This window comes from Choloepus didactylus, chromosome 10, assembly GCF_015220235.1.
Source record: "Choloepus didactylus isolate mChoDid1 chromosome 10, mChoDid1.pri, whole genome shotgun sequence".
Lineage (NCBI taxonomy): Eukaryota > Metazoa > Chordata > Mammalia > Pilosa > Megalonychidae > Choloepus > Choloepus didactylus.
The window spans coordinates 56,763,455-56,790,677 of NC_051316.1; the positions used below are offsets into that span (position 1 = coordinate 56,763,455).

General features: G+C 38.4%; 1 protein-coding gene across 6 annotated transcripts in view; it reads right to left on the bottom strand.

Moving 5' to 3' along the window:
* The window catches only part of PTPRD (protein tyrosine phosphatase receptor type D), a 529,199-nt gene that overhangs the window by 59,745 nt on the left and 442,231 nt on the right, over positions 1-27,223 (bottom strand). For all 6 annotated transcript variants that reach the window (XM_037796885.1, XM_037796889.1, XM_037796888.1 and 3 more), the window contains one exon: positions 2,926-3,101. In XM_037796885.1, coding sequence (XP_037652813.1) covers positions 2,926-3,101 — 176 coding nt within the window. The remainder of the gene's footprint in view (positions 1-2,925; positions 3,102-27,223) is intronic.

A 27,223-nucleotide genomic window follows, 5' to 3' on the forward strand; every position in this document is an offset into this window, starting at 1 on the left:
AGCTAGTAAGAGCTAGAGTTGGGATCCAAACCTAGACATTGTGACTGAAAAGCCCACCTGTATGTGGAACTCTAGCATACAGTTTCCCTTCTTTCTGATGGTGGCCCCTGTGCAATTTTGTATAATATCAAAATGCTATCTTCCTTTCCTTTCTTCTCTCTTCCAAACTCCAAATCTACAGTCAGGAAATATTCCTAAATACTTCAGATCCACAGCAGTGTTGAAACACACATACATACACACACTTTTTTTCCCCACATACCAAGGGGATGAATATTATTTCAAGAACCTGAACCATACTCTAAATAATGAAATATCAGGCTTCAGCCCTTGGAGAGGCAGGTGCTTTGTTTCAACTACCTTGACCACTTCCCTTTATAAAGGAGACTACAGGCAGTTCCCAAGGAGAGCCAGGCTAGTTCAAATGCCTGTTTTGAAGTCAGCTGCTGGGAATTGAGAATTCACTGAGACCCCATGTTAGCCCACAGATCCCGCAAAGTTCCTAAACTATGGAGCTATTATTTTAGTGACAACTAACCACTATTTATAACACTGTTTATATAGTGAAAGTCAATCCAAGTTCTGGTTTGAGAATCCAGGAATGCCTTCCCTTTCTTCCTAGTCTTTTAGGTGTAGAGCAACTGGATATGGAAGGAGTGAGGTGGGCAGATTTAAGGGAGGTAGATCAAAGAGCATGAGAGATACTTTGGGACACAGGTGATTTGTTAAGTGTCTTCCTTGCATTAGGTCATTTATTCCCAAGTGTTCTAGACTGAAGAACAAAGGGTTTTTTGGGCCTTGGGGGTCAGGGCTCCCCTGCTGATTGGTGCTCACATTGTATTGTCAGATTGATGACTACTGAGACCCAAATTGCCTATTGGTTTATATGGCCATCACAAGTTTGAGTACAGGCTGAACCACAACAGAATAAAAATCACACGACAGCATTTTAATTGGCTTCCTTAGGCCATATAACAAAGGATAAAGCTAACTTGCAAGAGCAAAGAGTAATTAATGAAGGGAGCCAACATAGATTCATTTAGTAACTTCCAAATAAGTTCCTCTGGTTGAGGGGGGAGGGGGGAGTAGTCTGCAACATAAAGATAAACTGTAGGTATTTAAGTCATAATGCCTACTGCCAAGGAATGCTCATTATCATCAGATGTTGCAGTGGCAGTGAGGCCAGTTAGAACTAACTTTATTATTAGAAGCAATTAGAGAGAAAAGGGGCAGAATTTCATTTGGTTATTTCAAAACAAGTTTCTGTGCATGGTTTAATGAAGGCCTGCAGTCTCAAGATAAAATGTGTGTTTTACGGAACACAGCTTTTGAGAATGACTGTTTGTTACCAGCAGGTATCTCCACGCAGAGCAGTGAGGCTAGGTTGGATTTACACACGTGCTGTAATATAATAGTTCAGCTGTCTCAGCAACTCAGAAGTGTTAACAAACAATATGGTATGATGGTTAAGCACGTATGTTCTGGAGCCAGTCTGCCTGTCTTCAATTCCCATTTTTGACCTTGGTAGCTGGATGACCTTGGGTGACCTTCTTTAATTTTCTGGGCTTTAGTTTACTCATATATAAAGTGGGGAGCAGGGCAGTATTTATCTCATGGGGCTGTTGTGAAATATATGTGTACCTAATTTTTATGTTAAACTTTGCTATAATTATTAAGCCAAGGATCATTTGAGTGGGGGAGAGGGAGTACTGTTTTTAAAGAAAATGCATATTACGTAGGGGTTACCCTGAGTACATAAATTAATATTGGATCCATTTACATCTTTTGAATGGGGTTTGTATGCAAAGGATGACAAAGATATTTGTCTTCAGAATCATACGAGTTTTGATCCAAATTCATCTGAGACAATATTTCAAATCTCTATAGAATTCACATTTTGAAAAGATCTGATTGTTTTTTAGGTTAACTAAACCAGCTGTGCACTATAGCTTTGATTTCCCACCTTTAGGGTAACAGCTGTGCTTAAAAATTTTTTTTTCTTATATCTGAGCTTTCCCCTTATGAATCCTCTGGGCAGTCTTTAACTCTCCCCTCATATACACACCTGGGCTAAGAGAATTTGCCATGTGTTGAGCTTAGAAGAAAATTTGAAGACCATCAAATGTTCCAAAATAAATGGAAAATTGGGCTTTGGTTTCCTTCTAAATATCCTTTTAGGGACTACTGAGATCACAGTGAAAGCAACCCTCTCAGCTGTGGCTTCCACCTCTACACAGAATGTCCCACTTTTCAGTGAGAGTATGTGCTGTCTTCAGTGATCTTTCAGAGGCTCCTTGGTGGAATTCTTGTGGTTGAAGATTGTATTTCATCAGAATGTACAATATTGAAGGCTACAATATTTGTACATTCACTTTGGACTATGACACACTACTTACCCATTATGTTTTAGATTTCCAAATAAGCAGCACTGAATTAATGTGCCATGTATCATAATATTGGACCCAGATGATGAATAAAACTCCTTTCTTGGACCTTAATAATCTATTCATTTTGGAGAATTCTAAACTAGCCAAATGTCCTGTACACATTTATGTTTTCTCAGCCGGGTCATAATGCACATCATTTTTCTGGCTGTCCTGATTTTATGCTAATTTAAGTAATTTGAATAAGACTCTCTTCCACAGAATTTTAGATTTTATACTACAGACGGTGAGGACAAAAAATGTTGAAAATACTAGGAGAAGTAAATATTGGTGTGATTCTCCCCAAAGCCTGAGCTTTCTTGTTCAATTTGAGTTTTAGGGAGAGGTTTATGCTAATATGTATTTCTTAACCAAGGTGTCTAATATCTGCTGGAAAGTTAAAACCCAGGGAAAGGCTGGATTCTGAACAGAACAAAATATGCAGCACAGAGACTACCTGAGGGGAGATTTTAAGGGAGAGGACATGGATATCTGTTCTTACCCTCGATCGTTCTTCCAGTTTTGTCATCATGACAACTGTGGCACTCCTTTGCTCCCATATCATTCTCCAAAAATCCCCAAATGTTTCAGGGAGAGATCCCTGGGTTGCAATATAGGCATTTTGTTTCCTGTAGCCATCTATGTAGTTGGCATTCACATAGTCACTTCCTGGGATGCCTGCAAAACAAAGAGTGATATTCAATGAGGTAAACATATCACAAGAAGAAGCAGTAGGAGATGAGGCCTATCAGCCATGTTATATTGTTGCACACTATGCTACGGTTTTAGGCAAGCTTAAAAACAGGTCTTACGAGGATCATCTTATTAAAGAAATGCAATGTTCAAGGCTTTTTGTCTTTCTAATATGACAAGGTGGATTACCAAAGAGTAAAAAAATTAAACTGATGATCCATAGAATGCCTTTTCTATCACACTTTTGTCTATTTTCTTCATTGCCCCAGAAAAATATAGCTTGCAAAGAAGGATAAACAATCTGGTCATGTTCCATACTCAAGTTCTTCCCTGTCCCTAGACAAAAACGAAATAAAATAAAATAATGCCTGAGTCTGAGAATGCAATATATGGTGGAGCACGTTATAATTGTGAAAAATTCTTTGCAGAGTTTGCTAACAAGGAACTTGAGATCAGTTAACAGTACACTGTTGCTGCCTCAAAAGATAATGTGCTCTTAGGGGTCGTGGAAAGAACTAGAAAGTATGTGGAATTAAAGGATGACATTTCTGCTCTACCTTTTGCTAGTTCAATAATGCATCATATTTGCAGTGCAATTTACAGTCTGCAAAGATTGTATAACAATAATAATGCTAACACTTACATAAAGCACTAACTATGGTCAGGCACTATTCTAAGTGCTTCATATGTAAAGTCATTTAATTTCTCACAGCAACCTTATGAAATAAGTCTTGTCATGATGTGCCTTTCACAAAAGAAGTATACCAAGGTACACAGAGGTTAAAAGACTTGCTCAAGTTGATGGGATTGAGTTAAAACACAAGTCAGGCTGCAATGTTTTTAAATCTCTGTAGAGCATTGCTTCTCATTTAAACTGTATGGAGTTGTACATATCAGATGAACCTCTCCCTGGATTATGGCAATTGCCTCCTAATTGTTCATTCTACCTTCACTTTTGCCCTCTCCAGTCTGTTCTCCAATCAGAACAAGAACAATTTAAAAAAAATATGTTATCAGATGTTGGAACTTCTCTTCTTCAAAACCAACAATGGCTTCCCATTATACTTCAAATAAAATCCAAACTCCTAACATTGCCTACAAAGCTCTACATTGCTCCAGACTCATCTCATTCCACTCACCTCCCTGCCCTCCAAACTGAAGCGAAACCTGCCTGCTTCCATTGCCCTCCCACCTTAACACTGTACATCTGAAAACATGCTTTCCTTATCTCCTCATTGGAGAATGCTCAGACTCATCTCAGAAGGCCTGCCCTTAGAACCCTGGGGCTCAGAATTCCCTCCTACAACCCTTCATACCACTTATTCCAGGTTGGGGTTATATCTTTGTTACACTGCTTACTGCCTATTTTAACTCTTGCAATGCTGAGTGACAGAATAAATTATCTGTCCCAGGTCTGACAGTTAATAAGTAACAGAGCTGTCATTTAACTTAGATATTCTGGTTGCAAGTCTAATTTTCCTTCACCATGATGCCTTTAAGAAGGAGACAGGCAAGTCTGAAATACTTCCAAGGAGGGTGGCCTGAGTGACTTAAAGGATATTCAGCTATGCCATATGGGAAAGGATTCCATATTATAGCCCAGCAAAGGAAGAGTTTGGGGTTGGGGATGAGAGCTGCCCATGAGTATCTAAAGAAAGGTTTAGATTTACTCTGTTGAGATACACGTTTTCAATTCTGAAGGTTGTAGCTACAGAGAGATGGATTTCATCTCCAGTATAATAAAGAATTTTTATATTGTCAGCAGCCAAAAGGGAATCATTTCTTTACGAGGCAATGAGTTACCTATCCCTGGAGGGGGATGAGAACTTTCCAGGGACATCAGTGTGAGACGGGAGGGAGGACTAGAATGTGTGCATGGTCCCTGCGAAAATATGAGACCTGGAATTATGAAAAAAAAATGAGAATATTTTCTTTATAATGGAACATATGCTCCTGAGCTAAAATTGTTATATTTCACTGATTGCCACTTGCAATTACTTTGACTGCTTTTCTGATTCCAATTGTAAAACTGATCTTCCCAAGAAAAGTAATGAAAGTCAGATGGAAACTATTGCACTCCAGAATGAACATATGGCTATGGAATACCACCAGCATTAGCTGAAAAGCCTTTTGAACAAAAACTCAAATGCACGGTTGGTTGTAACATTATTCATCTATTACAGCTACTCAAGAAGCAGTTGGATTCTGGCAGTCCTTTGTTGATAAAGATCCTATTCCTTCCTGACACCAAATTACTGCAGATTCAAAGGACAGTTTAAATAAACTCCTCAGGTTGCAGTCACTGGGAAGCATGCACATCTACATGTCCACAGGATTTGGTTCTGAGCCAAGAATGAATCCATCTTATAATACAGGAAAAGCCCACTTCCAAAAAATTTCAATTTGGCAGTTAACAACATTAAAGAACTGATAAGAATTCTGGCTAAGGGCTTCACTCAGCTCACTCAGTGCTAATATACAGATTTTTTTTTTTTTTTTTTTTGAGAAAATTCAGAATGGAGAAATCTGGGTTAATGACTCAGAAAACACATCAGTTTGGCACTTTTCCATTTTTCTTCTTCTCAAGGATAACAAGTGTGTCTGAATAATGCATCCGAGGACATGAAGGAGATGGATGTGAGATTCATACCAAAGGAAAGGACTCAGACCCATTTGATGCTCTTGCACAAATAGCAGTTATTATGTAATGAATAGTTTTTGACATACGGTTCAAGCATGTATAACAAAATAGTTTGCTAGTTTGCATTTTCTGTTTTTTTTTTTTTTTTTGAGGGGGTGATGGGAGTTGCTACTGAATAATGGTTTCACTTCCCAGGAATAAGAATACAAAACCTCCAGAGAACCTCTTTTGTTCCTCAAATGTGGACTTTCTTTCCCTAAGCCCAACTCTGCAAATAAATTCATAACCCTCCCCGACGTAGGACAGGACCCTCCCCAGGTGAATGAGTGTCTCTGGCAACATAGGACACGGATTCTGGGAATGAGCCTGACCCTGGCATCGAGGGGTTGAGAATGCCTTTTTGACCAAAAGGAGGAAAAAAGGCAACAAATTAAGGTTAATAAGGTTTTAGTAACTAAGAGAATTCAAATAGAGTCCAGAGGCTGTCATGCAGGTTACTCCTTATGCAAGCATCAGCTAGATATGCCAAATGGCCATAGTATGATAAGCCTGTCAACAGTAGTCCCAAAAACCCTAAAGAATACCCAGATCCCTATCTGAGACTCTCTAAAAGTTTCACTTACAGAGTTTATTCTTCAGAAGTTTAAATCCTCCAGAAGAACTCCTATGCCAGCTAAGTCCCCAAACTCAGAGGCAATAGCCTCTTCAAGAACATCAACTAGATGTGTCCCCTTTTTCCATAATGTTGACACCCATTTTCAACCTGAACAAGTTAGGGTGGTCACTTTCTAGACATCCCTGAAGATCGGAAAGTGATTAAATGACAGGAAGGGGTAGCAACAGACAAGATGAATTTAACAAAGGATTATGAATACTGAATCTCTATATAATTTTCTTTTTCTTAGTTGCTAGGGTACTAGTATAGCTAGAAGGAAAGAACTGAAATGGTGGAACTGTAGCCCATAGCATTCTTTGAAATTTGTTCTATTGCTGAATCACAATTTGAAAGTTAATCACCTTTTTTGTATATATGCCTTATTTCACAATAAGGAAATAACTGAAACTACGGTACTGTAACTCAACATTTTTGGAAATTTCCATTAAAACTACTTGTTAAAATGTACTTTGAAAGCTATTACCTTTTTGCATATATGTTATATTTCACAATAAGGAAATAACTGCAGCTGTGGAACTGTATACCGTAACATTTTTTGAAATGTACTAACTACTTGTTAAATTGCACTTGGATAGTTATCACTTCTATGCATATTTTATATTCCACAATAAAAAATATGATTTAAAAAAAATTGTGCCCGAAGACTACAAGGGACCTGGATCAATTTTGCATCACTAAATGCTTTAAGAAGGTGGGACTTGATATTTTGAAAAGAAGCGAGTTGATAACAAAAATCCATTAATAATTAATAATGCTGACTCTCCTCTTTAATTTCAATGCTTGTCTGTAACAAGACAGTTCCTGTAGCACCTGGAATGAAAGCCTCCTCTTGCAAACCCCTTTGCCCACTCTGGTGAAAGACATGTCAGGTAAGCGCTCTCTCTCTCTCTCTCTCACTCTTTCACGTGCACTCTTTCTCTCTCACAGGTCCCTTGCAATTTGGAGACTGAGAGACGGCTCTGTTTTCCAGAATTTCTAAGATCTAATGTGTCCTGGCCTTATTCAAACAATCCAGCATGACAAGCTGAGTAGAATCATGAATGAGAAAAGCTTTTAGAAAGGGTTGGGGCTTGCCCTTTTAAAAGTATTAACCCCAAACTGAAAGCCAGAATTAAACAGCCAAAAGTCTGTTTCAAGTAGAAGACACCCTAGTTTTCAATATGACTCATATTAATTTAAAGATTGTCCAATCAATCCCATGAAATAGACAATATGCAGTCTCACATTGTTTTTAGGCTGTGCCAGTTTGAATGTATTATGTCCCCCAGAAAAAGCCATATTCTTTGATGCAGTCTTGTGGGGCAGACGTTTTGGTGCTGATTAGATTTGCATGGAAATGTGCCCCACCCAACTGTAAGTGATAACTCTGATGAGATATTTCCACGGAGGCATGGCCCTACCCATTCAGGGTGGGCCTTGATCAGTGGAGCCATATAAATGAGCTGACGGACAGAGGGAACTCAGTGCAGTGCAGCTGTGAGTGACATTTTGAAGAGGAGCTACAGCCAAGAGGGACACTCCGAAGAACACCCAGAAGCTAAGGGAGGAACTTCAGTTTGAAGAAGGCTGTTGGAAGCAGACTCTTGCTCCGGAGTAGCTAAGAGAGAACAAATACCCCAAGTGCAACTAAGAGTGACATTTTTGAGGAACTGCAGCCTAGAGAGGAACATCCTGGGAGAAAACCATTTTGAAACCAGAACTTTGGAGCAGACGCCAACCATGTGCCTTCCCAGCTAACAGAGGTTTTCCGGACACCACTGGCCATCTTCCAGCAAAGGTACCTGATTGCTGATGTGTTACCTTGGACACTTTATGGCCTTAAGACTGTAACTGTGTAACCAAATAAACCCCCTTTACAAAAGCCAACCCATCTCTGGTGTTTTGCATTCCGGCAGCATTAGCAAACTGGGACATGGGCCATGACTGCCTCTTGAGTAGCTCTTTGTTGGACCAGTTCTGCTAGGGAGGCTGGATCTACAAAATTGTCTTACATTTTTGGAGTGATCTTCTCCATAGAATGTGTATTTGTTTATTTAGGTTTCAATTCCCTGACTTATTAAAAAATGATTTGCATCTGTTAATGCAATACTAATCAGAGTACACTACTAATCCAAGAGAAGTGTGTGATAATTAATTGAATTCCTCTGGGGCAATGTTGGATGGAAACCTAACTTAAAATGTAATACTGAGAGAATACAGAATTACTATAAATTAGCTGATTGTTTTTATATCTTAAAGCCAAGGAGAACTCCTTCCAATAAGGCAATAAAGGTGTCTGTTAATTTGGGGGGGGAGGGTTATTGAAATAACATGAGCATGATATAAATGATTATGTTTAGTTTGCCACAGAGAAAAATCTCAGGACTGATTGGCCCTGCTGGAGGAACTGTCTCTTGGAGTCAATTGATCTTACTGTCACTGTTGAAGAAGTGCAGCTCTGATCTAAGACCTGCTCTTTCCTAGCAGTCCAGGGCTTAGCTACACTGATAAGTGAATAAATTTCCACAGTTTACCATGCATTGTCTCATATTTACTCTCCAGTTAATAATAGTCATGTGCTTAGTTCCAATGACATAAATGATTTTTTATTCTAATTTTATAAATGAGAAACTAAGACTATCTGACTTCATATTATGCCAATATGTCTCATTCCTATATTCTGAAGTATTTTATCAGTTAATGGACTATTCTCTTATGTGGTATTTAAAAACATAATCTTTCCATCTTATACTGGGTCTTTGAGTTTGGGGAAAATGCAACGTGGGGTTGTAAAACTCAGGCCTTTAAGAACATCAGGGGTTAAATAGAGGTAAGTAATTGGTTAGAGCTATGCTTCTGTGTGTTTTGTGCATGGCAAGCCATAGCAAATGGCCCTTCGAACAGAACGGAGCAAGTTTCAGTCTCTCATTTTATTTTCTGGTACTTGCTAATTACAGTTTTTGGTGGAAAAATAAGCCTTGGCATGGACTTTGGACTCAACTTTCCCTTAATTGTCTGCAAAACTGTGGCAATTTTATCATCAGTTCAAGGTGCAAGAACAATGCCCTTATTCTTCATCTAAGCATGGGACTAACAAGATAGGGCTTGATGACATTGTTTTCCCTGTGTCTGAATATTAACAGGAGAGGGAATCCATGGGAAGGAGAAGCTACTTTGTTTGAAAAAAATATTTGTGATGAATAATTAGTTACTGAAGGATGCTTTAAAACCTTGAAATAAAGTAGCAAAGTAAAAGAACATATGATCTGAGCTGTTTTGTCATAGAAGGGTTGAAAGAAATTTCCTTTCTGTTAATCTGAAGAGGACTAATTGGGTCATACATCTCTTAAAAATAACAAAACATCCAACTTGCTTTGGATTCGGTTTTGCAGGTCAGCTGATAATTTGATTTGAAAAGATTTCTCTTGTTGAAAGGGTGTTCAATAATGTGGGGAAAGCCTTCTGACCTGATGTTAAGTGAAAAAGCAGGACCCCAAATAATACGTGAATTATTTTATCAATGTTAAATTACACAGTCATGAGGATAATGTGGGTATGATTACATCACCCACACTTTAGGGAGGTCATATATGCATTTTACTGTTTTCGGACAATACAAAGTACTTGCTAGGAACTTGGAGAAATAGATCCAGCAAATGAGGACTTGTGGTCTAGGGCTGTTGGTAGTTTGTTCTTTGACTTTTGGCCAGTTATTCTTCCTGTCCAGAACTATGATTGCTTATCTATTAAACAAGTCATGTTGGACAAACTGATTCCCTTGAGTCCTCTTGTGCCCTAAAATAAGAGGTCTCCCTCTAGGGTTCTTAACCTTCCTGGATTTGGAAATCTCTGTGAAGTTATTTTGAGATAAGTAGAAGCTTTGTGTCTCTCTGATTAGGAACATGCTCCTTCAAGCTGATGCCTGTCGTGTCTACCTCTGATGTACTAAAATGAGATTTTTCAGTGTGACTGACACTTCAAATCTTGATTGGAAGCTCATGAGGTAAGAAATAAACAAAATAAATTATAAAAGCAACACAAGGAAGTGATGGGAACTAGGCTAGTCAGTGGTCCCTCCACGGAAAAAAGCTCTTCTTGGGGTTTATGAGATAAGAATGATTAAGAGGCAGGAATCCCATCCACGGCTGAAGGGATACACTGTTGCTGCACAGCAAAGCTGGATATGGACATTCATCTGAGTAGCTTACTTTGCTCCAACTCACATTGTGACAATGAAAATCAGGTACTTCTATTTCCTGTAAGTTCTTCAACTCATTAGTTAAGTAAGGTTTGGGTTAAAAATAGTTTTTTGATAAGCCTGTTTATTTCTTGTAATATAGAAGTATTCAAGACCCAGTAGAGTATGAAAGCTGCCTATTATTTAATAAGCGTGTCCCTTCCACTCTAAAACACATAACTAATGACAACCCACTGCAGGTTAAGACCTAGATAACAATTTTTACCACCCACAATGCAGAAATAATGTTTACTTTGTTTGCTGGCACCAGCAAAACTAAAAAGTAGAAAACCAAATTCCAGTAATAATTTATAAGTAAATCTATTTAATTCCAGAGGACACAGACCTTCTTTTCCCTTTACTTGTATCATGGTGGCTACCCTTAATGGCTGGATCTGCAATGGCAGAATGAAGGATTCTCTTTGCAGCGCACAAGAGAAAACAGTATTTCTTGCAAAGGCAGTGTGTATTATTGACCATGGTATACCCAGATGTAACTGCAGAATGCATGACAACTTCTGTTAAAAGCATGCCTTGATCTGTAGGCACTGCAGCTCACCACAGAGAAGCAGTGGGAAAATGGGTAACATTCAGATATTATGTGGGCCCAATCTTCACCCTCTGAATGTTCAGTGGACTCTTCTACTTGGTTTTCCATACTCCTGAGGAGGCTGGGCTTTGAGAAGACTGTGGGTGACTGAAATATCGTTTAGTACATTCCAATGTTAGCTTCAAGTGTTGTGTAAATATCAGGCCCTATGATAGAAGGGACTCATTTCTAATTAGGGAGCACCCTGCTGTGAAATAAAGCAGAGTGTGGGCCACATTTTAAGCCACATCACAGAGCTGGGGTCCAATTACTTATATCACTAAGGATGCAGTTATTACAGGGCTTCATTTAGCAATGAGGTAGTCAGGATCAGAACTACAGGAGCTCTGACATAAGAATCTCTCAGAGCCTCAGTGCTCTCATCACTAATATCTGAGCATCATCATCATACTGTCCTCACCCAACATCTCTGTAGCAATCAAATGTGTTACATCCCTGAAATTTCTAAACTGCCACACATATATTGGTTATTCACAAATTAAATAAGCCCAATCATTCCTAAATATTTACCACTGAAAAGTAATTCTAAATCTGGAAAGCCCCCTTTGAGCTTCCAAATTGAAAGAAACAAACAACAGCACTCCTCTTAAACCAAAAGGACAAAAATAATTGTTTTACAGCTTCCCAGCAATCTACACCCTGTGCCTATGATCTGATGGCAGAGCCGTATACAACACATGATGCAGTTTCTCAATAGCCTCAGAGTAATGAAGTGCAGATTCATTAATCTGATAGACATGCAATTAAAATGAAAAAAAAAAAAAAATCCCAATAATTGAACTCAAAAGACAACAGAGATCAAAATAAACTCACAGAATTTTCTGATCTAGTCTTCAGTTAACTTCCTGGGAACAGGAGAAAAAGAAAAAAATAACACAACCAGCCATCCCTTAAAAATGCTTTCTCTCTTTTTCCAGGTAAGAAACACTACAGATAGAGGCTGAAGTAGGAGCTGGGGAATAACAGACCTGCACAATCATTGCTCACCTCCTCATAGGAGAAAGATGCCATTTAAATAGCTCTAATTAGATGGTAGTTTTTACACAGGTTACAAGCTCCCTGTGAAATTGTTCCATGTTCCCAAAGGCTAAGTCCCATTCAGTTTTCTATTTAAGCCAAACTAAGCTATAAACATTTTTTCTATGCACCACTACTCATAAAGAGAGATGCTTTTCTGTGTTAAAAAAAAAAAAAACTGAAATAAAAGGATTAAAATCTGTCATGCTTGTAAATAATTAACTTGAGAAGCGAAAGACCGAAAACACTAAAGAAACTGTGTTAGCCTAAATCAATGACTGATGTTTTGAACAACGTGAGAAAAATGAATCCAACCAATAATTGGATATAATTCAAAAAAGTTTTTGTATTTTATCAAAAGGAGTGTGTATTCTAACAAACTTCCTTCAGTACCTTAAATAGAATTTCAAAAGCAAAATAAAATAAACACCAGGTTTCCACAAACTATTCACTAGCGATTAGGCTAACCAAAGGAAGAGAGCCATCAAGAAGAAAGCAGAGGAAAGAAAAAAGGAAACTGGAGACAAGAACAGGGCTCATATTTTTTAGGTGATGTGGAGAACAACACATGACAACTATAAGGAATTCTTTACTGAGGAAATAATTTTAATTATTTGATGTTGGCTTTATATGAAACATTGACATTCGCTATCATTAAACATCTATTAGAAAACGTTGGTTAGGTTGTCCTAACTTATTTTCTGGGGCTTGGTTTTTTACTTGTTGAAAATACATCAGGCTAACTAGGTATTATGACTTGTTTTTGTTTGTTTGTTTGTTTGTTTTAAAAGATACTTCACAGCATGGGTAAGATGTGAGAGAGGAAAATATGTTAGCATATGCTGGCAGCTATTTTAAATGAATCAGTACAGACTTATCCATTGATTGAAAACTGGGCAAAAGAGAGGCTAAGACATGACTTAAGGGTAAAGCACTAGTGTGCGGCAACTGGTGAGCCAACATTACAGGGGAATATCAGTAGTTTCTTCGCCATTTACTATTATTTTTTTTATTAGATTTACTTCAGGGGTGGTGATTCCCTGTGATCTGCTTTCTCATTTTAAAGGTGTTAAATTGCCCATCTCACAAATAATCATGTTGATGTTATATCATCTATATTATTTACATTTGGAATTTTTTGAATTGCTCCTATTATGCAAATCAAACAGCAGATGATATATTTTGAATTTCCATTTAAAAGAGCATATTCTTCCCCCTGTTGAAATTTGTAATGCTATTATGGGTCTGGTCTGCATTTATCAAACACCAATACTTTCTTTTGCTTCAGAGATTACTCCAAATATATGCAGCTACATCGTTTGGGTAGTATTAATTTTTCCATAGATCATGTACAAAAGAAATTCCACCTCAGCAGAAAAGGACCCATCTATATTGTAGTAATAGAATTCGTAATAACACTGATAAAAATCTTGATAGTTCCTAGTATTTAGTAGGCATTTTCTTTGTGACAGACACATTTAGAGGGCTTTACGTGCATTACTTCACTTATTCCTTCTAATAATTTTATGAGGTAGATACTATTATTAAACCCATTGTATGGATGAGGAAACTAAGGCATAGTAACTTGTCCAAGATCACATAGGGCAGTTCAGAAGCAAGAAGAACCTAGGATACTTTAACAGGAAAGAAGTTCTTGAGAAGCATATGGACCCTTCTGAGAAGGTACTTTTGTTAGAGAGTTAGAACTGAATTTTTCTTTGTTTCATCACTTGAAATTATATATGCCCCCCCAAACCAGAAAAAAACAAAACATATTTTACTAAGCTTTTATCAGCTTATCTAGCATTCATGTTGAAGAATGCATATGACATGATGTGGTTTATTCTTTGTCATTTCTCAATTTCTCATAGGTATAAACATTTAAACCTGGCTTGGTGGGAGAGTCACACACTGGCCAATGATCTGATCCTATTTGGTATAAACTCTCTGACTTAAATGCTTTTTTCTTGAAAGAGTTAGTTCCGTATTGTCCAAGCTTTAATATTTATTTGTTCACTCACATTATTTATTTATATCTGGTTTTAAAGTCAACTTTCAACAGGACAACTGATACTAAACCAGGAGTTCCTAAATTGGAGATCATGCATGCAAAGGGCTTGTGTGTCCACAAACCCTCGGAAATAGTATGCCAATAATGGGTCTTGATGCCTTTGTTTTCAAGTGGGCTTTAATACATTCATCAAATTCCCAAAAGGATCCAGCTCTACAGAAGTGTTACTATAACTGCATTAAGTAACATGCTTGGGTTACATGGCCCCTTAAACTGTGATTAAGTTTCTAGTTTTGTTTTTCTAGTCAGTGTTCTTCCAAATATACCTTTAAAAAGTACTTTAGACGAACTAAAACTTCACTTGGAAACCATCAAGTAGTTCTGAAATATGTTGTTTCATCTTTTGAAAAATGCACTTTGACTGGAGTCTAAGAATGCAACTTAAGACCTCGAGCTCTTAAGATTTCTAGCATATAAGTGCTTCAAAATGTGTATTTCAAAAATGCTGGACAGTCTGTCCAGGTAAAAAGGCATCATTTCTGAATTAGATGTGACGTGCACAGGCACAGCCACATGACTTCAAAAGCGGTTCGAGGCCTGAGCAGTCCACGGGGGGAGGAGCAGCCTTGCGTCTGACTGACACATACTAGAATTTTGGCTCCGTTACTGGATCTTAAACAAGTTACTTGATATTTTAAATCTTTCAGTTTTCTCATCTGTAAAATGGATGACAACACCTAGCTTTTGGGGTTATTCTGAACACCACAGGTAATGGACATAAAATCCATGACATGGTGCCCAACGCATAGTATTTCCCAAATAATCATATCTATTATAACGTCTTATCTTTGTTGTTTAATTGGAATGCAGGATTTTTAAATTTTGCTTTATTTTTTAGATGTGGCCAACAATTTTTTAAAATCCATGTCAAGTGACATTTAAAGTGAAATATTAATTATACTCTCACTAATGGAAGCATAGTTCGGGCAAAAGTGAAGATGAACTATTTTGTTAAGAACAAAAAAAAACCCTTGGTTATCCAGAATTGTAGTAATATGATTTAATTTTTGCTAGCTATACAGCATTACGATAAATAATATGCTGCTGAATGATATTCCTGCATTTTTGAGAAACTAAGGATACATAAGACCATATTTGAGGTAAGTAGATCACCTGTGAAATCATTTAGGTACAGACAGATGCACTTGGCCTTACTTCTGAATGTTAAGACCCTGATGCATTTGGATCACTGATTATTCCACATATGGTGTTACTGCCTCAGGTTAGTTATGCCATCAAATAGGAAATAAAATAGTAAAATGTAATGTCTTGTGTTCTCCATAGGCTGATGGCAAATGATAAGATGAATTTTTAGGCACAAAGATAAGGCTGGTATTTTGGATGCATGCTGAATTCCTTAGTCACAGTCACATCATCCTGTATCAGTAGGAAAGCTGAGTGATGTGGGCCAGGGAGAGGCCTGGTTGAGGAATTGGAAGATTTGGATTCTAATTTGAGCTGTACTACGTACAGTACACACCAGGCAACTCTGGGGCAATTACTTCTCTGCCTGAGAGTCAGTTTTCTTTTTTCTAATATGATACAGATATATCTAGTCAAATACTTATACTGTTGTATACAGTAAATAAGATTACTGATAAGAAAACTACATGGAAATAACCTTAGCAGTCAACAGTGAAAGAGCTTAGAGCCGAGGAAATTGATACTCAGAGAAGTCAAAGTTACAAAGCTAGTCAGTCACAGAGCAGCAACCCAAACCTAGATGTCCTTGTTCTTATTCTTACACTTTGTCCATTTCTCTTTTCCTACTTTAATGAAGTATGCTTCCTGAAGAACTTTGGATTTTTAGCAGATTAAGTATATTATTATATATTATATTTCTGCATATACAAGTATTATCTTCCATTAGGCTTTACTTGAAAATATTTATCTTAGGTCATTAAAATAAATCCCAACACCTCTCTTCTTTGGGAACTGCTATTTTTTCTTAAGAATTGTGTACATGTGGGGACACCAATGTTAACTGGATTGGTTGAAAATTCAATTGTGCTATCCATATCGCTTGCCCCATAATTCAACAAATGAAAGCATTTTGTAATTCAGACTTTTGAATTTATTCTGCATTTTTCCCAACATAAATAAAATAGCTGTGATTTGGAAAAAATGTCAAGAAGTGTTACTATTTTCAAGAAGTTCAGTTAGCATATTAGTGCCCACACATACTTCTTGATTAACTTTTACCCCTGCCATCTCTTGAAGGAAATAGGGTAACAGTTTTGTTCTATTAAACAAGGAGAAAGAAAACACGAATCACTGTAGAAACTTCCAGTTTTTTCAGTAGTCTTCTGACAAACCACTCTGCAAAGTAACATGAAGAGAGCAGCTAGCACAACTGAGAAAAAAAATAACAACAAAAACGCCCAAAGTTAAATCTTCGATCAGTCATCTAAGTTAGCACCACAGGTGGAACCAAAGCTAGCATGTTATTTTGTATGAACTGTGCATGAAGTTACTTAACATTTTAATATACTTGAAAAATATGGTCCTGTGGAATCAAAGTGTCCTTTACGGGACAAGCTTCCATTCGTAGTTCTGTGGTTTAAGATGCCAGCATTTTCTCTTTTGGGTTTAAGATCTAGAATGATTGTCTTCCTCCTTAAATACCTGCTGGTTAGGGTTTAGTCTAAAAAAAAATGCTGTTTATGGTCGTAATCTAGAACAAAGCTCTCTGAATAGCCCATAAACTTCAGTTAAATGCTTCTAACCTTTTGAATAACACTTAAAATGGAAAGACATTTGGTTTCTAGGTCAGCTCTAGATTTAGGGTGTATTTGTAGGCAGGGAGCTATAAACGGCAGGTTTTAGTCTGATTCAAGTGCTTTGGCTTCTGTACTGAAAAAACAGCATAGGAATGAAGTGTATGTAGTTTATAACTTCATAATAGAGGTATGAGGAAGTATATTATCTTTTGACCTACTTTACTGTTAAGATGGTGGAAAATAACAGGTTAAGAAAAATAGTGACAAAGTGGGCAAAAGTACAGGAAACTGGTTGTCTTGAAGGATCTAATTCTGAATGGAAACAATGCTACCATGCAGCAAAGGCACACTAACAAGTTACCCAGACAAGATCATTCTAGATTCTCAACTTACATTCATTTACTTCATTTCTATGATTTACATTGATTCACTAATGGGAAAATGATTTCTGTCCTCTATTTGTGACTTAGTTTCATTTCTTATTTACTATGGAGATGATTTCAGAGACTTGAACCCAAGATGTTACTATTAATTTTTTTTTTTTTTTTAGATTTTAAAATTGGAAATAAAAGAGATAAAAACATAAACTCTGTGAAAATCATCCACATGTATCAATTATGGTTTCAAAATAAGACTTGAAGTAATTACCCATTTAACACTAACCTGCCTAGCATCAATGAAACTTTGATGTACCTAAGCAATTTTTTCAGCATTGAAAAATTGGGTTAACTCTTGGACACCTACTACCTTTAATGATCTTAAAAAGGGATTATAATATCTTTCAACATCAAAAGTATAACTGATTGTGAGAATTTTGCAAAAATATATCTATATCACACAGGACCATTTTGAGGCAAGAGGTTGGTGGTGCAGGTATGCAGTTTCCCCAAATACTGAAACTTCTGGTTCCCAGAAGACTGTAAACAAATGAAGTATTTGCCTCTGGTGCTTGCTGGGAAAACTCTGACTCTGAGGAAACAAATAGGAATTGGCTGGACTAGTGAGACAAAGTGATGTCATTACAGATTCTGGAAGCAGCAAAAAGGGACAGATATTTGAACAACTATGATAGAAATGTTTGAAATGTAAGGTTCTAACAAGGATTGGGCCTGAAGGTAGTATTACTCGGTGTTTTATAAAACATCTGGGAGAACCTCCTAAGATGCCGGCTGGGAGAGACAGGGCAAAAAAACATCTCCATGAAAAATACTAGATAAAAGCCAGAGAGTGACCCAGAACACCAGTTCCAGTGATGCACAGCTGGACAAGGTCTGCTAAATCCACAGGGACCATGCATTTGGTGAAACTGGGAGTCTGCGTTCTGAAACGAGTGAGTGAACCTGCTAAATGTCCGGCCAGCCATGCTGCGGTGTGGGGGAAACCGTGGGTTGGCATTTGGAGGTGGACTAGTTCTTTTTTAAAATAACCCAAAAGCGGCTGCAGCAAGAACCACACAGTGAAGCAAGGCAGGAACGGGCTGTGCGAACGCCTCATTATCTGGCATGGAAGATAGCCTTTCATGGACCGACTGCTAATTGTTTCGGAGTAAGGATGGCAGAGGTGAGCCAAAAGGAGAAAAAAATCACGCCCTTTGCAGCCATCTTCCTGGCGGGCTGGGGATGCTCCTGCCCAGCGCCGGAGCCATGGACCAGAGCCACACTAAGGGACCCTGTGTGACAGGAAGTGTTTCCGGCAACACCACGCACATGCCACAATAGCGGGCATGGACAGTGGCCTTTCACACGCTCATAGCTGGTTGTCCCAGAGCTGGAAAGACAGAGCTGTGCAAAAAGGGGGAGGTTAACACGCCCCATTCAGCCATCTTCACAGCAGGCTGAGAACACCCTTGCATGGCCCAGCGGCCCAGGGCTTCCCTTGAGGGATGGCACACACTTGTGACATGGCACAGCCTTCCCCCAGCAGAGGTCCTGGAAGGGCACGGCTGGGAAGAGGGACCCACTCGGAAATCCCAGGGAGCCTACACCAATACCAAGGACTTGTGGGTCAGCAGCAGAGACAATCTGTGGCGAGACTGAAATGAAGTTTTATACTCTTGCAACAGCCTTAAATCTCCAGGAACACCTGGGAGGTTTGATTATTAAAGCTGCCCTGCCTCCCTAACCATTCAGACACACAACCGACATTCAGAGCAGACAGCACCAACAACACACCCAAACTTGGTGCACCAATTGGAGCCCACAAGAACCAGACCCCCACACAACACAAAGACAGAGTTGGGGAGAACTGACTTGAGGGGAATAGGTGACTTGCGGATGCCATCTGCTGGTTAGTTAGAGAACGTGTACGCCACCAAGCTGCAGTTCTGACAAATCAGAGATTGGGGTTTCATTAATCCTTCATATCCTAAAAGAACACTATCAAGTAAAGCAAATGCCAAGAGCCCAGAAACAACAGAAAACTTTAAGGCATATGAAAAAACCAGACGATATGGATAACCCAAACCCAAGCACCCAAATCAAAAGATCAGAGGAGACACAGTACTTGGAGCAATTAATCAAAGAACTAAAGACAAAGAACAAGAGCATGGCACAGGATATAAAGGACATGAAAAAGAGCATGACACAGGATATAAAGGACATCAAGAAGACCCTAGAAGAGCATAAAGAAGAAATTGCAAGAGTAAAAAAATAGATGACCTTATGGAAATAAAAGAAACTGTTGGCCAAATTAAAAGGTTCTGGATACTCATAGTACAAGACTGGAGGAAGCTGAACAATGACTCAGCAACCTTGAGAACCACAGAATGGAAAACAAACTAACAAAAGAAAGAATGGAGAAAAAAATCAAAAAAATCGAAATGGATCTTGGCTATGTTAGATAAAATAAAACATCCAAGTATAAGACTCATTGGTGTCCCAGAAGGGGAAGAGAAGGGTAAAGGTCTAGAAAGAGTATTCAAAGAAATTGTTGGGGAAAACTTCCCAAACCTTCTACACAATATAAATACATAAAGCATAAACGCCCAGTGAATTCCAAATAGAATAAATCCAAATAAACCCACTCCAAGACATATTCTGATCAGACTCAAATACTGAAGAGAAGGAGCAAGTTCTGAAAGCAGCAAGAGAAAAGCAATTCACCACACACAAAGGAAACAACATACGACTATAGTCACTAAGTAGTGACTACTCAGTGACCACCATGGAGGCCAGAAGGCAGTGGCATGACATATTTAAAATTTTGAGAGAGAAAAATTTCCAACCAAGAATACTTTATCAGCAAAACTCTCCTTCAAATTTGAGGGAGAGCTTCAATTTTTCACAAACAAATGCTGAGAGATTTTGCTAATAAAAGACCTGCCCTACTTCAGATACTAAAGAGAGCCCTACCGACAGAGAAACAAAGAAAGGAGAGAGAGATATAGAGAAATTTAACAGACATATATAGAACATTACATCCCAAATCACCAGGATACACATTCTTCTCTAGTGATCACGGAACTTTCTCCAGAATAGACTATAGGCTTGGACATAAAACAAGCCTCAATAAATTAAAAAAAAATTATTCAAAGCACATTTTCTGACCACGGAATACAAATAGAAGTCAATAACCATCAGAGACTTAGAAAATTCATAAACACCTGGAGGTTAAAAATGAGGGAGAGATGAAAACATTCCCGGATAATCAAAAGCTGAGGGACTTCATCACCAGTAGATCAGTCCTATAAGAAATGCTAAAGGGAACTGGGTAGGCTGAAAGGAAGGGACAATAAACAATTGACCGAAACCACATGAAGAAATAAAGATTTCCAGTAAAGATCACATGGTAAATACAAATACCAATACTACTGTATTTTTGATTTGTCACTCCACTATTTACTTCCTACAGGATCTAAAATACATAAAGTGGCTACAGCCAAGACGGACACTTTGAAGAACATACAGGAGCCGAGAAGAGAGTAGCTGCAGATGAGAGACAGTTTGAAGATGGCCGTTGAAAGCAGTCTTTTGCTCTGGAGAAGCTAAGAGAGGACAAAGAGCCCAAGAGCAACTGAGAGTGACATTTTGGAGAGAAGCTGCAGCCTAGAGAGGAACATCTTGGGAGAAAGCCATTTTGAAACCAGAACTCTGGAGCAGACACCAGCCATGTGCCTTCCCAGCTAACAGAGGTTTTCTGGATGCCACTGGCCATCCTCCAGTGAAGGAAAGTAGGTAGAAAGCCAGGAACTGCATGGACTGGACACCACAGAGCAATCTGACTTTGGGCATACTTCATACAACACTCATGAAAACGTGGAACTGCTGAGATCAGCGAAATCTGTAAGTTTTTGTGGCCAGGGGACCCGCACCCCTCCCTGCCAGGCTCAGTCTTGTGGGAGGAGGGGCTGTCAGCTCCGGGAAGGAGAAGGGAGAACTGCAGTGGCAGCCCTTATCAGAAACTCATTCTACTGATCCAAACTCCAACCATAGATAGACTGAGGCCAGACACCAGAGACTCTGAGAGCAGCCAGCCCAGCAGAGAGGAGACAGGCATAGAAAAAAACAACATGAAAAACTCCAAAATAAAAGCGGAGGATTTTTGGAGTTCTGGTGAACATAGAAAGGGGAAGGGCAGAGCTCAGGCCCTGAGGTGCATATGCAAATCCAGAAGAAAAGCTGATCCCTCTGCCCTGTGGACCTTTCCTTAATGGCCCTAATTGCTTTGTCTCTTAGCATTTCAGTAGCTCATTAGATCTCCGAGGAGGGCCCTTTTTTTTAATCCTTTTTTCTTTTTCTAAAACAATTACTCTAAGAAGCCCAATACAGAAAGCTTCAAAGACTTGCAATTTGGGCAGGTCAAGACAAGAGCAGAACTAAGAGAGCACTGAGACAAAACGCAATAATCCAGTGGCTGAGAAAATTCACTAAACACCACAACTTCCCAAGAAAAGGGGGGTGTCCGCTCAAAGCCATCATCCTGGTGGACAGGAAACACTCATGCCCATCGCCAGCCACATAGCCCAGAACTGCCCCAGACAACCCAGTGTGACGGAAGTGCTTCAAATAACAGGCACACACCACAAAACTGGGGGTGGACATTAGCCTTCCCTGCAACCTCAGCTGATTGTCCCAGAGTTGGGAAGGTAGAGCAGTGTGAATTAACAAAGCCTCATTCAGCCGTCATTTCAGCAGACTGGGAGCCTCCCTACACAGCCCAGCAGCCCAGAACTGCCCTGGGGGGACGGCACTCACCTGTGACATAGCACAGTCATCCCTCAACAGAGGACCCGGGGTGCACGGCCTGGAAGAGGGGCCCACTTGCAAGTCTCAGGAGCCATACGCCAATACCAAGGACTTGTGGGTCAGTGGCAGAGACAAACTGTGGCAGGACTGAACTGAAGGATTAGACTATTGCAGCAGCTTTAAAACTCTAGGATCACCAGAGAGATTTGATTGTTAGAGCCACCCCCCCTCCCTGACTGCCCAGAAACACGCCCCATATACAGGGCAGGCAACACCAACTACACACGCAAGCTTGGTACACCAATTGGACCCCACAAGACTCACTCCCCCACTCACCAAAAAGGCTAAGCAGGGGAGAACTGGCTTGTGGAGAACAGGTGGCTCGTGGATGCCACCTGCTGGTTAGTTAGAGAAAGTGTACTCCACGAAGCTGTAGATCTGATAAATTAGAGATAAGGACTTCAATTGGTCTACAAATCCTAAAAGAACCCTATCAAGTTCAGCAAATGCCACGAGGCCAAAAACAACAGAAAATTATAAAGCATATGAAAAAACCGGACGATATGGATAACCCAAGCCCAAGCACCCAAATCAAAAGACCAGAAAAGACACAGCACCTAGAGCAGCTACTCAAAGAACTAAAGATGAACAATGAGACCATAGTACGGGATACAAAGGATATCAAGAAGACCCTAGAAGAGCATAAAGAAGACATTGCAAGACTAAATAAAAAAATGGATGATCTTATGGAAATTAAAGAAACTGTTGACCAAATTAAAAAGATTCTGGACACTCATAGTACAAGACTAGAGGAAGTTGAACAACGAATCAGTGACCTGGAAGATGACAGAATGGAAAATGAAAGCATAAAAGAAAGAATGGGGAAAAAAATTGAAAAAATCGAAATGGACCTCAGAGATATGATAGATAATATGAAACGTCCGAATATAAGACTCATTGGTGTTCCAGAAGGGGAAGAAAAGGGTAAAGGTCTAGGAAGAGTATTCAAAGAAATTGTTGGGGAAAACTTCCCAAATCTTCTAAACAACATAAATACACAAATCATAAATGCTCAGCGAACTCCAAATAGAATAAATCCAAATAAACCCACTCCGAGACATATTCTGATCACACTGTCAAACACGGAAGAGAAGGAGCAAGTTCTGAAAGCAGCAAGAGAAAAGCAATTCACCACATACAAAGGAAACAGCATAAGACTAAGTAGTGACTACTCAGCAGCCACCATGGAGGCGAGAAGGCAGTGGCACGATATATTTAAAATTTTGAATGAGAAAAATTTCCAGCCAAGAATACTTTATCCAGCAAAGCTCTCCTTCAAATTTGAGGGAGAGCTTAAATTTTTCACAGACAAACAAATGCTGAGAGAATTTGCTAACAAGAGACCTGCCCTACTGGAGATACTCAAGGGAGCCCTACAGACAGAGAAACAAAGACAGGACAGAGAGACTTGGAGAAAGGTTCAGTACTAAAGAGATTCGGTATGGGTACAATAAAGGATATTAATAGACAGAGGGGAAAAATATGACAAACATAAACCAAAGGATAAGATGGCTGATTCAAGAAATGACTTCACGGTTATAACATTGAATGTAAATGGATTAAACTCCCCAATTAAAAGATATAGAGTCACAGAATGGATCAAACACAATGAACCATCAATATGTTGCATACAAGAGACTCATCTTAGACACAGGGACACAAAGAAACTGAAAGTGAAAGGATGGAAAAAATATTTCATGCAAGCTACAGCCAAAAGAAAGCAGGTGTAGCAATATTAATCTCAGATAAAATAGACTTTAAATGCAGGGATGTTTTGAGAGACAAGGAAGGCCACTACATACTAATAAAAGGGGCAATTCAGCAAGAAGAAATAACAATCATAAAAGTCTATGCACCCAATTAAGGTGCCACAAAATACATGAGAGAAACACTGGCAAAACTAAAGGAAGCAATTGATGTTTCCACAGTAATTGTGGGAGACTTCAACACATCACTCTCTCCTATAGATAGATCAACCAGACAGAAGACCAATAAGGAAATTGAAAACCTAAACAATCTGATAAATGAATTAGATTTAACAGACATATACAGGGCATTACATCCCAAATCACCAGGATACACATACTTTTCTAGTGCTCATGGAACTTTCTCCAGAATAGATCATATGCTGGGACATAAAACAAGCCTCAATAAATTTAAAAAGATTGAAATTATTCAAAGCACATTCTCTGACCACAATGGAATACAATTAGAAGTCAATAACCATCAGAGACTTAGAAAATTCACAAATACCTGGAGGTTAAACAACACACTCCTAAACAATCAGTGGGTTAATGAAGAAATAGCAAGAGAAACTGTTGAATATATAGAGACAAATGAAAATGAGAACACAACATACCAAAACCTATGGGATGCAGTAAAAGCAGTGCTAAGGGGGAAATTTATAGCACTAAATGCATATATTAAAAAGGAAGAAAGAGCCAAAATCAAAGAACTAATGGATCAACTGAAGAAGCTAGAAAATGAACAGCAAACCAATCCTAAACCAAGTAGAAGAAAAGACATAACAAGGATTAAAGCAGAAATGAATGACATAGAGAACAGAAAAACAATAGAGAGGATAAATATCACCAAAAGTTGGTTCTTTGAGAAGATCAACAAGATTGACAAGCCCCTAGCTAGACTGACAAAATCAAAAAGAGAGAAGACCCATATAAACAAAATAATGAATGAAAAAGGTGACATAACTGCAGATCCTGAAGAAATTAAAAAAATTATAAGAGAATACTATGAACAACTGTATGGCAACAAACTGGATAATGTAGAAGAAATGGACAATTTCCTGGAAACATATGAACAACCTAGACTGACCAGAGAAGAAATAGAAGACCTCAACCAACCCATCACAAGCAAAGAGATCCAATCAGTCATCAAAAATCTTCCCACAAATAAATGCCCAGGGCCAGATGGCTTCACAGGGGAATTCTACCAAACTTTCCAGAAAGAACTGACACCAATCTTACTCAAACTCTTTCAAAACATTGAAGAAAATGGAACACTACCTAACTCATTTTATGAAGCTAACATCAATCTAATACCAAAACCAGGCAAAGATGCTACAAAAAAGGAAAACTACTGGCCAATCTCCCTAATGAATGTAGATGCAAAAATCCTCAACAAAATACTTGCAAATCGGATCCAAAGACACATTAAAAAAATCATACACCATGACCAAGTGGGGTTCATTCCAGGCATGCAAGGATGGTTCAACATAAGAAAATCAATCAATGTATTACAACACATTAACAAGTCAAAAGGGAAAAATCAATTGATCATCTCAATAGATGCTGAAAAAGCATTTGACAAAATCCAACATCCGTTTTTGATAAAAACACTTCAACAGATAGGAATTGAAGGAAACTTCCTCAACAAAAAAAAAAAAAATAAATAAAATACATAAAGTGTAATGATAAATCAGTGGTTTTGGACTCAATGTAAAATATGTAATTTTTGAAAAGAACTACATAAAGGTGGGGGAATGGAGGAGTATAGGGACATAGTTCATGTGTCCTATTGAAGTTAAGTTCATAGCAAAGAAAATAAGATTGTTATAGACTTAAGATGTTAAATTTAAGCCCCACGGTAAACACAAAGAAAGTTATCCCAGAGAATATGATCATAGAGATGAAGAGTAGAGTTGGGTTATGAGAAGTGGGGGAAGGGGCAATGGGGAGTTAATAAGAAATGAGTGTAGGGTTTCTGTTTGGAGTGAAAGGAGATTTCTAGTAATGAATGGGAAGGTGATGGCATTGCAACATTGTGAATTAATCCCACTAAATGGAATGCTTGGGAGGGGTTAGAATGGGAAGATTTATGCTGTAGATAAATTTCCACAATTGAAAAAAAAGACAGTCTAAATAGATAATGACAATTAAATGCCATAGATGATCCTGGACGAGATCTAAGAATAGAGGAGAAAAGGCTTAAAAGGACACAATTGGCACATAAGTAAAAAAATGAAATATAGAATGTAAGCTTTATATCAATGTTAAATTTCTTGAACTTCTTAACTACACTTAATGTGATTACATAAATGAATATTCTTGTTCATAGGAAATGTATATGTGAATTATATTATTTGTTCAAGGATATGTGTAACTTGCTCTCATATGTTCAGAAGACAGAGCAATAGATGATAGACAGGAAGGGAGGGAAAGAAAGAAATGGTAAAGTGACAAAATATTAAAGTTGGTAGACTGGGGTATTGGTGGAGGGGGATTGGGGTATGCTGGAGTTCTATGTATGGGGTTTGTGTTATTTATGCAACTGTTCCTTTAAGTTTGAATTTATTTCAAAATAATAAATAAATAAATAAATAAATAAATAAATAAAAGAATGTTGGGTAGTGAATCATGTCAACCACAAAAGAAATGTTCAAGTCTTAATCCATGTTCCTGTGGATGTGAACCATTTGTAAATAGGAACTTTGAAGACATTATTATTAGTTAAGGAAAGGACTCATTTGTGAAATAGATCTTTGAAGATCCTGTTTAGATGGGGCCAAGTTGAATCAAGGTTGGCCTTAATTCATATGGGTGCAGTATCCATAAGGAGAGAAAATCTAGACAGAGACACAGATGACTGAGCAGGAGAAGGAGCCAGAAGTCAGCAGAAATCAGAGGAGCAAACACAAGAAGAGAAAAAGCCAAGTGACAGAGGACTGCTGGAATGCTATGGACTATAGCCTCCAAAACCATAAGACAATAAATTCCTGCTGTTAAGCTAAAAAAAACAAAAAACAAACATCTAGAAGAGAGTAAACAGTGATCTTTCAAGAGGAAGGTGGTTCGTGATAGTTGGTGGTTTCCAGGTAGTTTTACATGAAACTGTGAACTGTTTTCTAAGGACAGCAATCCATTGTGCTACTATAGCCCAAAAGACACTGCTGACCA